Source organism: Bombina bombina, chromosome 12, assembly GCF_027579735.1.
Source record: "Bombina bombina isolate aBomBom1 chromosome 12, aBomBom1.pri, whole genome shotgun sequence".
NCBI lineage: Eukaryota > Metazoa > Chordata > Amphibia > Anura > Bombinatoridae > Bombina > Bombina bombina.
The window spans coordinates 153,038,960-153,054,016 of NC_069510.1; the positions used below are offsets into that span (position 1 = coordinate 153,038,960).

Consider the following 15,057-nt stretch of genomic DNA (forward strand, 5'->3'; position numbering starts at 1 on the left):
CTGACATTAGCCTACATAGAATAACTTGCTGGTTAGAGATACTGACATTGGCTTCCATAGTAGAACATGTTAGTTAGAGATACAGACAATGGCCTCCATAGTAAAACATTCTGGTTAGACATACAGACATTGACCTCCATAGAAAAGTTTGCTGGCTAGAGATGCTAACATTGGCCTCCATAGTAGAGCATGTTGGTTAGAGATACTGTCATTGACTTCCATTGAAGAGCACGTTGGTTAGATATACAGACATTGGCCTCCATAGAAGAGCCTGCTGGTTAAAGATACTAACATTGGCCTCCATAGTAGAGCATGTTGGTGTCAGGGTCTTTTCCCTGTTTTGTTTGCCATGTGCTGCTGGCAGCCATTTTACTCATCTTTCTTGCTGACTCTGGTGCGTACTGTGTGATGCTGCTCATTTCCTGCACTTCCTTTTATGGCCAGACTGGTGTACATCATCCGTGTGAGACAGGATGCAGTCTCAGAATTGTGATGTCATCACTTATTGTTTAAAGGGCCTCTGTTCAGTATGCTTTGCCCTTGCGTTGTCTCAGACTTGTTTGTGAGAGCTCCTGTGTATTAGCTGGCTGTCTGACGTCCCTCCTGGTTCCTGATCCCTGGCTTGTTCCTGACTCTGCTGTTCTCCTTGTTCCTGATTCTGGCTCGTCTGACTACTCGCTTTGGCTCCTGACTCGGCTCTTCTGACTTCCAGCTCTAGTTTTGATTCCTGGCTTGTTATTTGACTTGTGGACTTTTTTATTATTTTTTGCTATTAATAAAGGTGTGATTATTTTTGCACTTTTCATCTCAGTCTGATTCCTAGCACCCTGGCATTACGCAAGGGCCATGAATCCTGATGGTGCTAAAATCCACCTTTACCTGCCATAATTTCTAGGATGGATGAACAGGATCACGGCTTGGATCAATTTGCACTAGCCCTGGAAATCCTGCTTACTCGCACTGCACGTTTGGACCAAATCGTCCCGCAAGCTATGGCTGCTCCTGTTTCCGCTGCTGCACCTAGTCCTACCAGGAGCATGTCCGGTTCTGCACCGCTACATCAGTGTTATGGAGGCGATCCTAATCAGTGCAGAGTTTTTTTGAACCAGGTGGGCATTTACTTTGAAATTTTACCTCAGGCGTTTCCCTCTGACAGAGCTAAGGTGGGATTTCTCATCTCGTTACTCTCTGAAACAGCTCAGCCTGGGCTAATCCGTTGTGGGAGACTAATAAACCTGTGATTTCAAATTACCCTGAATTTGTGGCCTCCTTTCGAAGGGTATTTGATGTTCCGGCTCGTTCCTCCTCTGCTGCTAAACGATTCATGTCCAATCAGCAAGGTACAAGATCTGTTGCTTAGTATGCCATTGAGTTCCGTACGCCTGCCGCAGAGGTAGGTTGGAACAATGAAGCCCTTGTTGCTGCCTTCTTTCATGGGCTCTCTGATGCGATTAAAGACAGAGTTGCTGCCAGAGATTTACCAGAAGATCTCAAGGCATTGGTGTCTTTTTTGATCCTAATTGACATCAGACTAAGTGAGAGGCCCTCTTTCAAGGAGCGCTTACGGAGGCCTCCTGTTCTTTTGTCTCCTACGTGTTCATTCCCACCCATGCCTCCCTCTCCTCCCATGCCTTCTGGTCCTGAGTCACCAGGTACTGCTGAGCCGATGCAGTTGGGATTCACGCGTCTCTCCGCGGCGGAGAGGGTCTTTAGGAGGAGGGAGGGGCTCTGCCTCTATTGTGGGTTACAGGGCCACCCTTTTGAAGTCTTTCCTACACGGCCAGGAAACGCTCACACTAAGGTCCTGTCGGGGGCAGACCTTGGGTGGTTTATCCTTGTCCCCGGAACCTCTTAAGGAGAAACCTTTGGTCACAGTTGTGCTTTCCTGGGTGGTCTCCTCCATAGTCACCATGCTCTTGTTGACTCCAGTGCTGCGGGCTATTTCATTGACAGTGCTTTTGTATCAAAGCACTCCATTCCTGTTTTGCCTCGGTCCGTTCCGCTTGCTATTGATTCCATTATTGGCAGGCCCCTTCAGTCCTGTCAGGGTCTTTTCTCTGTTTTTTTTGCCATGTGCTGCTGGCAGCCATTTTACTCACCTCTCTTGCTGACTCTGGTGCATACTGTGGGATACTGCTCATTTCCTGCACTTCCTTTTATGGCCAGACTGGTGTACATCATCTGTGTGAGACAGGATGCAGTCTCAGAATTGTGATAGCATCACTTATTATTTAAAGGGCCTCTGTTCAGTATGCTTTGCCCTTGTGTTGTCTCAAACCTGTTTGTGAGAGCTCCTGTGTATTACCTGGCTGTCTGACGTCCCTCCTGGTTCCTGATCCCTGGCTTGTTCCTGACTCTGCTGTTCTCCTTGTTCCTGATTCTGGCTCATCTGACTACTCGCTTTGGCTCCTGACTCGGCTCTTCTGACTTCCAGCTCTGGTTTTGAGTCCTGGCTTGTTATTTGACTTGTGGACTTTTTATAATTTTTTGCTATTAATAAAGGTGTGATTATTTTTGCACTTCTCGTCTCAGTCTGATTCCTGGCACCCTGACAGTTGGTTAGAGATACAGACATTGGCCTCCATAGTAGAGCATTCTTGTTAGATAAACTGACATTGAGCTCTATAGAAGAGCATGCTGGTTAGAGATACTGACATTGGCCCCCATAGAAGAGCATGCTGGTTAGAGATACTGACATTGGTCCCCATAGAAGAGCTTGCTGGTTAGAGTTTCTGACATTGGCCTCCATAGTAGAGCATGTTGGTTACAAATACGGACATTGACTTCCATAGAAGAGTATGTTGGTTAGATATACAGGCATTGGCTTCCATAGAACAGCATGCTAGTTAGCGATACAGACATTGTCCTCCATAGAAGAGCATGCTGGGTAGATAAACTGACACTGAGGTCAATAGAAGAGCTTGCTGGTTAGAGATACTGACATTGACTTTTAATAGAAGAGCTTGCTGGTTAGAGACACTGACATTGACTTCCTTAGAAGAGCTTGCTGGTTAGAGACACCCAACATTGAGCCTCCATAGAAGAGCTGGTTAGAGAAACTGGTTAGAGAAACTGACCTTGACTTTTAATAGAAGATCATGCTGGTTAGAGACCGCTGGTTAGAGATATGGACATTGAGCTCCATAGAAGAGCTTGCTGGTTAGAGAAACTGACATTGAGCTCCATAGAAGAGCATGCTGGTTAGAGGCACTAAATTTGACTTCCATAGAATAGCTTGCTGGTTAGAGACACTGACATTGAGCTCATAGAAGAGCTTGTGGTTAGAGACACTGACATTGACTTCCATAGAGAGCTTGCTGGTTAGAGGACACTGGCATAGACCTCCATAGAAGAGCTTGCTGGTTAGAGACACTGACATTGGCCTCCATAGAAGAGCTTGCTTGTCTAGAGACACTGACATTGACTTCCATAGAAGAGCTTGCTGGTTAGAGGACACTGACATTGGCCCTCCATAGAAGAGCTTGCTGGTTAGAGACACTGACATTGAGCTCCATAGCAGAGCATGCTGGTTAGAGATACGGACATTGAGCTCAATAGAAGAGCATGCTGGTTAGAGTCATGACATTGACTTCCATAGAAGAGCTTGCTGGCTAGAGAAACTGACATTGACTTCCATAGAAGAGCTTGCTGGCTAGAGAAATTGACATTGACTTCCATAGAAGAGCTTTGCTGGTTAGAGATACGGACATTGAGCTCCATAGAAGAGCATGCTAGTTAGAGATACAGACATTGAGCTCTGTAGAAGAGCATGCTGGTTAGACGATACATACCACTTGAACTCCGTAGAAGAGCATGCTAGTTAGAGATACAGACATTGAGCTCTGTAGAAGAGCATGCTGGTTAGAGATACGGACATTGAGCTCCATAGAAGAGCATGATAGTTAGAGATACAGACATTGAGCTCTGTAGAAGAGCATGCTGGTTAGAGATACATACATTGAACTCCGTAGAAGAGCATGCTGGTTAGAGACACTGATATTGAGTTCAATAAAAGGGCACACACAGAAAGGGAAGCACAAACACCAGTTCAGTAACTTGTTAGCTTGTTCTATGGTGATTTACTGCCTTGGTGCAGCCTCTTTTTAGACCCAATAATGCTTTGACAAAGAAGAAATTTCCTGAAGTATATCTGTCTGCTCCCACCTAATGCCAGCCAAATCCTCTGTGAGCAGAGATCATGCCAAGACCAGACCAATTGTGTCGGCCTTCATTAGGCCTCATCAGTGAGGTGCAGCCATATTCTCTAAACACATAGGACAAGGAGCCCACATTTAATTCCCCTTTTCCACTTAGTAAGACTAAATACATACATACATAGAATATATATATATACTATAATATATATATATTATACATACAACATACATACATACATACTACATATATATATATATATCTACATACATATATACATACATCTATACATACATACATACATACCATATATCCATACATATATACATACATACATAACTATATACATATATACATACATATATACATACATACATATATAACACCATACATACATACCACATACATACATACATATATACATACATATATACATACATACATACATACATATATACATACATATATACATACATATATACATACATATATACATACATACATACATACATACATATATACATACATATATACATATATACATACATACATATATACATACATACATACATACATACATACATATATATATACATACATATATACATACATATATACATACATACATACATGTACAATATATGCACATGTATCTGTGTGTACGGTATGTTCCTAAATAGAATTTATATATTTTTAGGCCATAGATTCAGATATCTTAAGACATTTCCCAGCTCTTTTTCTTTTAAACACATTCTCTAGTTTTCTTACTGTCGTGTACTTCTCTGTTTAAAAGCAAATGACCCATAATCTTGCCCTCTAGACCCTGTTGGGGGGAGGATTGTTGAGTACAACATGAGCTACTCCAGTTCTCTGTAAGTTTGTTTATAGGACACACTCTTTCTGCTGCAAATGTTTATATACAGTATATATATATGCATTGTTTAAACTAGTAATTGTGCTGTAATATCCAGCAAGCAGCAGCTCCGGCTGAGTGAAATGTATTAGCAGATGTGATAATGCTGTCACAAAACCATGAGCAGTTAAGTTGCTTATCAGTATTTGTTGATAAGCTACTTACATTTTACAGTAGAGCTCTCAGCCTTGACACAAACATTAGGGCCGCTCAGTCATCTGTCACGTAAATTACATCACACTTCATTTATTAGTGCAAACCACAAAGTTACTAACCAAGGGGGCATGCATTGCATTGCTTTTGGCAGGAAGTAGACAAATCTGTCCAACTCCATCACAGAATGCAGCAAGTGGTTGTACAAGGCGTCTCTTCAGCCTTGTGTAAGAAATGTAAAAAAGCCATTTTAAACAGATTTTATAAAGTGCTTTTTATACATGAGAGCAATATGTGCTGTGTGTAAACCTCGCCCAAAGGGCTTACAATCTAGAATGCCATGATATATGTTTTAGGCGCTAAAAGGGATGCAAAGGAAAATGCTGTACTGTATTAGAGATGTTATATTTGTGCTATTGCTTCCGGAGGGGTTAAACTCCTTGTTAAGTCTGCTCTGGAGCAGCATTGCACTACTGGGAGTAGCTGAAACACATCCAGTAGGCAAGAGACATAAGTGTGCCACCACCAATTATCAGCTAGCTCCCAGTAGTGCATTGCTGTTACTGAGCCAACCTAGGTATGCTTTTCAACAAAAGGGTACCGAGATAACAAGCAAATGTGACACTAGAAGTTAATTACAAAGTCTCTTAAAAGTGTATGGTCTATTTAAAGGGACAGTCTAGTCACAATTAAACTTTCATGATTCAGATAGGGCATGCAATTTTAATTTTAAGCTTTCCCAATTTACTTTTATCATCAAGCTTGCTTTGTTCCCTTGGTGGTATTTTTAAGAAGCTAAACTAGCTAGGCTCAAACTGATTTCTAAAACCGTTGAAAAACGCCTCTTAGCTCAAACATTTTTAAAGTTTTTCCACAGTTAGACAGTACTAGTTCATGTGTGTCATATAGATAAACATTGTGCTCACTCCGTGGAGTTATTTTGGCATCTGCACTGATTGGCTAAACTAGATGTCCATAATCACAGAGGTAAACATTTATTAATATAAACATGTTGATTATGCAAAACTGGGGAATGGGAAATAAAGGGATTATCTAGCTTTGTAAACCATAAAAATTCTGGTGTAGACTGTCCCTTTAAATCATGAAAGTTTAATGCTGATTTTAATGTTTATTCAAGGCAGCCACATGGTTAAATACATAGTTAAAGTGCAGATACAGGAGCCACAGAGAATTGAAGACTGATGCATGTTTTGGTCCTGTTTGAGATCTTTGATTACTTGCAGTGTTAATGTTAGTTTTTGTTTTAAAGCTGTTCTGTCACATGCACAGCAAGGGATCATGAGCTCCAGTTGAAGGGAATAAAAGCGCTTGTACACAGAAAGGGTGCTTGATTCATGGAATAACCATCCATTAGAGATGGTAAAGATGAACACGGTGGGGGATTTATAGAATGCCTGGGATAAGCATACAGCTTTCCTACATACTAATTAATGCCTGTGATAAGCATAAGGCTATCCTACATACTAATTAATGCCTGGGATAAGCCATAAGGCTATCCTACATACTAATTAATGCCTGGTTTAAGCATAAGGCTATCTTACATACTAATTAATGCCTGGGATAAGCATACAGCTAAATTACATACTAATTAATGCCTGGGATAAGCATAAGGCTATCCTACATACTTATTAATGCCTGGTATAAGCATACGGCTATCCTACACACTAATACCTGGGCATAAACATAAGGCTATCCTACATACTAATTAATGCTGGGACAGCATAAGGCTGTTCTTACATACTAATTAATGCCTGGGATAAGCATAAGGCTATCCTACATACTAATTAATGACTGGGACAAGCATAAAGCTGTCTTAAATACTAATTAATGCCTGGGATAAGCAAAAGGCTATCCTACATACTAAGTAATGCCTGTGATAAGCATAAGGCTATCCCTACATTACTAATTAATGCCTGGGACAAGCATAAGGCTATAATACATACTAATTAATGTCTGGGATAAGCATAAGGCTATCCTACACTACTAATTAATGCCTGTGATAAGCATAAGGCTATCCTAGTACTAATCACTGCCTGGAATAAGTAAAAGGCTATCCTAATACTAAGTAATGCCTAGTGATAAGCATAAGGCTATCCCTACATACTAATTAATGCCCCTGTGATAAGCATAAAGCTATCCTAACATACTAATTAATGCCTGTGATAAGCATAAGGCTAACCTACGTACTAATTAATGCCTGGGGAAAAACATAAGGCTATCCTACATACTAATTAATGCCTGGAATAAGTAAAATACTATTCTACATACTAATTAATGCCCTGGGATAAGCATAAGGCTATCCTACATACTAAATTAATGCCTGGGATAAGCATAAGGCTATCCTACGTACTAATTAATGCCTGGGATAACTCATAAGGCTATCCTACTAATAATTAATGCCTGGAATAAGTAAAAGACTATTCTACATACTAATTAATGCATGGATAAGCAAAAGGCTATCCTACATACTAATTATTGCCTGGCATAAGCATACGGCATATCCTACAACTATTTTAATGCCTGGATAAGCATACAACTATCCTACATACTATTTAATGCCTGGAATAAGCCACACATATATCATACATACTAATTAATGCCTGGAATAAGCATACAGCTATCTTACATACTATTTAATGCCAGAATAAGCATTACGGCTATCCTACATGCTAATTATTGCCCTGGAATAAGCATACAACTATCCTACCTACTAAATTATTGCCTGTAATAAGCATAATGATAGCCTACACCACTAATTCATACCATGGGGTAAGCTATCAGATTATCCTACACATAAGACTGTTCTACGTAGTAATTATTGCCTGGAATAAGAATAAACCTATCTACATACTCATTATTGCCTGGAATAAGCATACGGCTATCCTACATACTATTTAATGCCTGGAATAAGCATACAGCTATCTTACATACTATTTAATGCCCAGAATAAGCATACAGCTATCCTACATGCTAATTATTGCCTGGAATAAGCATACAACTATCCTACATACTAATTATTGCCTGTAATAAGCATACAGCTATCCTACATACTAATTATTGCCTGTAATAAGCATACAGCTATCCTACATACCTATTTAATGCCTGGAATAAGCACATATATCCTACATACTATTTAATGCCTGGAATAAAGCATACGCTATCTCTACATACTATTTAATGCCCAGAATAAGCATACGGCTATCCTACATACTAATTAATTCCTGGGATAAGCATAATTCTATTCTACATACTAATTATTGCCTGTAATAAGCATACAAATATCCTAATACTAATTATTGCCTGTAATAGCAATACAGCTATCCTAACTACTAATTATTGCCTGTAATAAGATACCAGCTATCTTACATACTATTTAATGCCCCGAATAAGCATACAGCTATCCTACATGCTAATTATTGCTGGAATAAGCATACAACTTTCCTACATACTAATTATTGCTGTAATAAGCATACAGCTATCCTACATTCTAATTAATGCCTGGGATAAGCATACAGCTATCCTACATACTAATTAATTGCCTGGAATAAACATTTGGCTATCCTACATACTAATTAATGCATGGGATAAGCATAAAGCTATACTACATACTAAATAATGCCTGGGATAAGCATAAAGCTATCCTACATACTATTTAATGCCTGTGATAAGCATTAAAGCTATCCTACATACTAATTAATGCCTGGGATAAGCATAAAGCTATTCCTACATACTAATTTATGCCTGAGATAAAGCATAAAGCTATCCTACATACTAATTAATGCCTGTGATAAGCATAAAGCTATCCTACATACTAATTAAATGCCTGGGATAAGCACACACATATCCTACATACTATTTACTGCCTGGGATAACCATACAGCTATCCTACATGCTAATTATTGCCTGGAATAAGCATACAACCCTATCCTACATTACTAATTATTGCCTGTAATAAGCATACAGCTATACTACATTCTAATTAATGCCTGGGATAAGCATACAGCTCTCCTACATACTAATTAATGCCTGGATAAACATTTGGCTATCTACATACTAATTAATGCCTGGGATAAGCATAAAGCTATCCTTACATACTAATTAATGCCTGGGATAAGCATAAAGCTATCCTACATACCTAATTAATGCCTGTGATAAGCATTAAAGCTATCCTACATACTAATTAATGCCTGGGATAAGCATAAAGCTATCCTACATACTAATTAATGCCTGAGATAAGCATAAAGCTATCCTACATACTAAATTAATGCCTGTGATAAGCATAAAGCTATCCTACATACTAATTAATGCCTGGAATAAGCACAACATATCCTACATACTATTTAATGCCTGGGATAAGCATAAAGCTATCTTACATACTATTTAATGCCCCGAATAAGCATACAGCTATCCTACATGCTAATTATTGCCTGGAATAAGCATACAACTATCCTACATACTAATTATTGCCTGTAATAAGCATACAGCTATCCTACATTCTAATTAATGCCTGGGATAAGCATACAGCTATCCTACATACTAATTAATGCCTGGAATAAACATTTGGCTATCCTACATACTAATTAATGCCTGGGATAAGCATAAAGCTATCCTACATACTAATTAATGCCTGGGATAAGCATAAAGCTATCCTACATACTAATTAATGCCTGTGATAAGCATAAAGCTATCCTACATACTAATTAATGCCTGGGATAAGCATAAAGCTATCCTACATACTAATTAATGCCTGAGATAAGCATAAAGCTATCCTACATACTAATTAATGCCTGTGATAAGCATAAAGCTATCCTACATACTAATTAATGCCTGGGATAAGCACACACATATCCTACATACTATTTAATGCCTGGGATAAACATACAGCTATCCTACATACTAAATAATGCCTGGGGTAAGCATAAGGCTATCCTACATACTAATTAATGCCTGAGATAAGCATAAAGCTATCCCTACATACTAATTAATGCCTGGGATAAGCATAAAGCTATCCTACATACTAATTAATGCCTGTGATAAGCATAAAGCTATCCTACATACTAATTAATGCCTGGGATAAGCATAAAGATATCCTACATACTAATTAATGCCTGGGATAAGCACACATATATCCTACATACTATTTAATGCCTGGGATAAGCATACAGCTATCCTACTACTAAATAATGCCTGGGATAAGCATAAGGCTATCCTACATACTAATTAATGCCTGGGATAAGCATACAGCTCTTCCTACATACTAATTAATGCCTGGGATAAGCATAAAGCTATCCTACATACTAATAATGCTGTGATAAGCATAAAGCTATCCTACATACTAATTAATGCCTGGGGATAAGCATAAAGCTACTCCTACATACTAATTAATGCACTGGGATAAGCATAAAGCTATCCTACATACTAATTAATAGCCTGGGATAAGCATAAAGCTATCCTACATACTAATTAATGCCTCGTGATAAGCATAAAGCTATCCCTACCACTACTAATTATTTCCTGGAATAAGCATACAACTATCCTACATACTAATTATTTCCTGGAATAAGCATACAACTATCACTACATACCTAATTATTGCCTGGAATAAGCATACAGCTTTCTACATACTAATTAGTACCCTGGGATAAGCATAAAGCTATCCTACATACTAATTAATGCCTGGGATAAGCATAAAGCTATCCTACATACTAAATAAATGCCTGGGATAAGCATAAAAGCTATCCCTACATACTAATTAATGCCTGTGATAAGCATAAAGCTATCCTACATACTAATTATTTCCTGGAATAAGCATACAAACTATCCTACATACTAATTATTGCCTGGAATAAGCATACAGCTATCCTATTAGGTAATTAGTGTCTGGGGTAAGCATAAAGCTATCCTATGAACTAGGACACTTTATCCTTTTATGACCATGTTGGGCATACTTGTTGGGTCTTTGGTTTATATCTTTTGTCAGGAGTTTCTATGATTATACACATTCCTACCTTATGAACTACACCCCACTAACAAATGACAGGACACTTTCATCTATAGTGTACTGACACCTCTCTGTTTAAAGCCTTAAACCTGTACGTATACTTTCCCAAACAGGTTTGTATTACTGTTCAGCTCTAGGAAAGTAAAGCGATGTTTCGTTATGTACATATCCCAAAAAGTGATGCATTTATAGACCTGTCCCCTGTGCCTGAGTGATGAAATGTCTTTTTTTTTTCAGCTACCTCCCATGGTTTGAAAGTGTTTTACAAACTGCTGCAACATTTTGGCGGATTATTCCTCAAAAAGGCCCAGGTATTATTTGCAAAATATTATCTTGTATTCCTAGGACGTATCAGATACTACTTGGACATCCTTTTGATGACTCATTAATGGAACTTAGTTCAAATAATGCTGCACTTTTATTGGTTGCTGAAACCCAAAATGACTTATATATATAACAATTAAAGTGGCATTAAAGTCATTTTTTATTTATGCATTATATATACCAATTTCAATAGATTTGCACACATCAAAAGTATTTAAAGTTGTTACATTGTCCAGGGCACACTCCTTTAAATGCGTGTCAAGTTTTTTTTTAATTTTATTGTTAAACACATTATGTAAAATTCAATTTTAGGAATCCCTGAGTCGATCTTATGTGTTGTCACTTTTATCTAAAGGTTAGAATATGACTTCTCACAGCACATTGTGTTTATAACAAAAAAGTAATTTCCTTCTCAAATTATATTAAATGTTATTGTCACAATTACTCTTCCCCGCACATGGAGTTTTTTTGAAGGGGTGGTAAATAGCGAACAAATGCTAAATATAATAATGTATGCAATCAGAGATTAGACTAATACTAATATAGTTTATCATGTATTAGGTGTTTTAACACTGAAGTGTGTAACAAATACATATACTTTTTGTACTATAATGGCCCTTTAAGGGCAGTTTCACATGCAATCCTGCAGTGTTTAATGTCCCTTTAAGGTACATAATAGCCAAAACTGAAATGGTCAGGGGTGCATTTCTGTTTTAAATATAATTTTTTTTTTTTTAAATATACCTGTTATAGTAGAAATGTTTCTGTTAAAAGCATGTTAATGGCATACACACATATGCTGCCCATGACCCGTGCGCCCTCACTCAAATACCATAGCTACTTAATGAAGATGTATCACATACTATCTGAACACATACAGCATATGTGCATATGCCACTGAAATAGCCACATCTTTCTAGGCTAATACAGCTATATTACAAATTGCTTACATTCATGTACTTTTTTACTATTATGTTGCTGTAAAAAGGACATGGAGTCATTTTAGTTTAAATGTCTGCATCAGACATTATCCACTGGATTACAAAAGATCTGCTTTTAAAATGAAACACATTTAAAGATGTCCTTTGGTTAGAACAATATGCTTTTTTTTTAGGCCTAGGGAACACCGCTTGAGAAACATCCTGAATGTTGTTTATATTATTTCCTTTGTTGTGAAAAAAAGACAGGACAAACAGGAAAGCAAAAAAATGAATGCGTTGCAAACTTTTTAAAATATGCATAATTAAACTTTTTTTTTTGGTAGTTAAATTTTAACTTTAATATCCCTTTAAAGTAATGGTAAACTATCCCCTTTGTATAAACGGATGTTAGCGGTATTTTAGATGGAGTTTAATAATTCATCAGTTGTAACGAGGATGCACTTTAAATTTGTTTTTAATGTAGCACTTAAATACAAATACCGATTTGTTTTACCCTTTCTTGGTAATCCCGAGTTTGTTCCCAATCTTTCTAAAAGGGTTTTTAATATATGGGCAGAGAAAGGACTAACAATAGTATATCAAATATGTAAAACTGATTCTACAACTAGTAAATCCTATAACAAGGTTATGGAAGAATTTGATCTGCCCAAATCCAAGTTTTATGCGTAGTTACAAGCGCGGTATCTAGTTAACAATCTGAGTAGGGATGTAATGCAGAGCTGGTCACTATGGAAAATGGATATACTGATCCAGAGCTATATAAATGTCAATCTCTCCATATAATTTATATATAACATAATTATTGATCATGTGGGGATTAGTCATATAGAGCAAGTGTGGCAAAAATGGAATAGTAAGATATCTGAGATTACCAGAGAAGAAATTCTAAAGATCATCGGCCTGGTAGCATGCTGTATATTACGTTGAAAATGCACTGCTTTTGGAATCAGATTAATTACTGGCTTAACAAATTTATTAAACTAAGGTAAAGAATAAATTTATAGATATTTTGTTTCTCAGAAAATTCTCTCCCAGCTACTCCAATGTTAGATTAATTAATACTACGATTCTAGTATGCCAAAATATGATACTATAGAATTGGATAGGTAACCAGGCCCCTAAATTCGTTGATTTTATTAAAATTATGAAACACCAGATAGTATTAGAAACATTCAATATCAAATACTTTAATGAGAAAGAGAACACTATTTCTTTAAATGGGTGAATGTGAATCTGCCCACGGTACAGTTACAACTAGTTTCCCTTTTTAAAAACTCGCTAACGGTTTGAACTGTCCTCGAAATGACGCTCTAGCCATGCAACTCGCACATTTTTTTTTGTAGCTAGAGCTCCGATTGGAGATATATATATATATATATCCATACACACACATACACCGATAAATATATACATATATATACACACACACACCTATATATATATATATATATATATATATATATATATATATATATGTGTGTGTGTATATATATATATATATATACACACACACACACCACATATATATGTGTATCCATATATATATTTATTTATACACACACACCTATATATATATATATATATATATATATATATAATGTTTTACCAACAAGAGAAACCATCCAGGATATATCAACCAGGATGAAAAAAGACAGGGATTTCAGGACGTTGTTTGTTACTGTGTCATAAATAAGACACTAAACCTGACCGGTCAGGGGTATATGCGAGTGCTTTCACTTGATAAATCTCTATAGCAACAGGTGATATAATAGCGGTATGAATTTCAAAGGCATGTCAATCTTCCTACACCCTGCTGCACACAGCACCCCATTAGTGAGGTCCCCGCTGGGCAGGTAAGTAAAAAGCGGGATCTAAGAAAGAAATGACTGTCTTTTGAATACGGTACAGTTGTATCAGGCATACAAAGTATTTACATACAAATGGAGTAGTATACTCAGGGAAAAACGCCTACTACACCCTGCTGCTACCGGCACCTCATTGACTGAGGTATAAACTACCGGGCAGGTGTTAAAATTGGGATCTAAGTGGTCAGTGCAGTTATATCCTCAGAATATGTACAATTCAGCATTTGTGAGCATAGCAATCAATTTTGTAACATGTGCAATTTATCACACGCAGTCTGGATGAAATGCTGTATGAGGTCAGATGTATTAGATTTGTCAGCAAAGTTCAAGCAACAGTGATGCAGACATTTGCGGTTAGTAACATGGAGTAGTATACTCAGTTTTTCCCTGAGTATACTACTCCATTTGTATGTAAATACTTTGTATGCCTGATACAACTGTACCGTATTCAAAAGACAGTCATTTCTTTCTTAGATCCCGCTTTTTACTTACCTGCCCAGCGGGGACCTCACTAATGGGGTGCTGTGTGCAGCAGGGTGTAGGAAGATTGGCATGCCTTTGAAATTCATACCGCTATTATATCACCTGTTGCTATAGAGATTTATCAAGTGAAAGCACTCGCATATACCCCTGACCGGTCAGGTTTAGTGTCGTATTTATGACACCGTAACAAACACTGTCCTG

At 37.5% G+C, this 15,057-nt stretch overlaps 1 protein-coding gene across 1 annotated transcript in view; it reads left to right on the forward strand.

The window, feature by feature from the left end:
- The window catches only part of DENND1A (DENN domain containing 1A), a 1,966,771-nt gene that overhangs the window by 753,988 nt on the left and 1,197,726 nt on the right, over positions 1 to 15,057 (forward strand). The window contains 2 exon segments of the mRNA XM_053695696.1: positions 11,481 to 11,499; positions 11,502 to 11,554. Coding sequence (XP_053551671.1) covers positions 11,481 to 11,499; positions 11,502 to 11,554 — 72 coding nt within the window.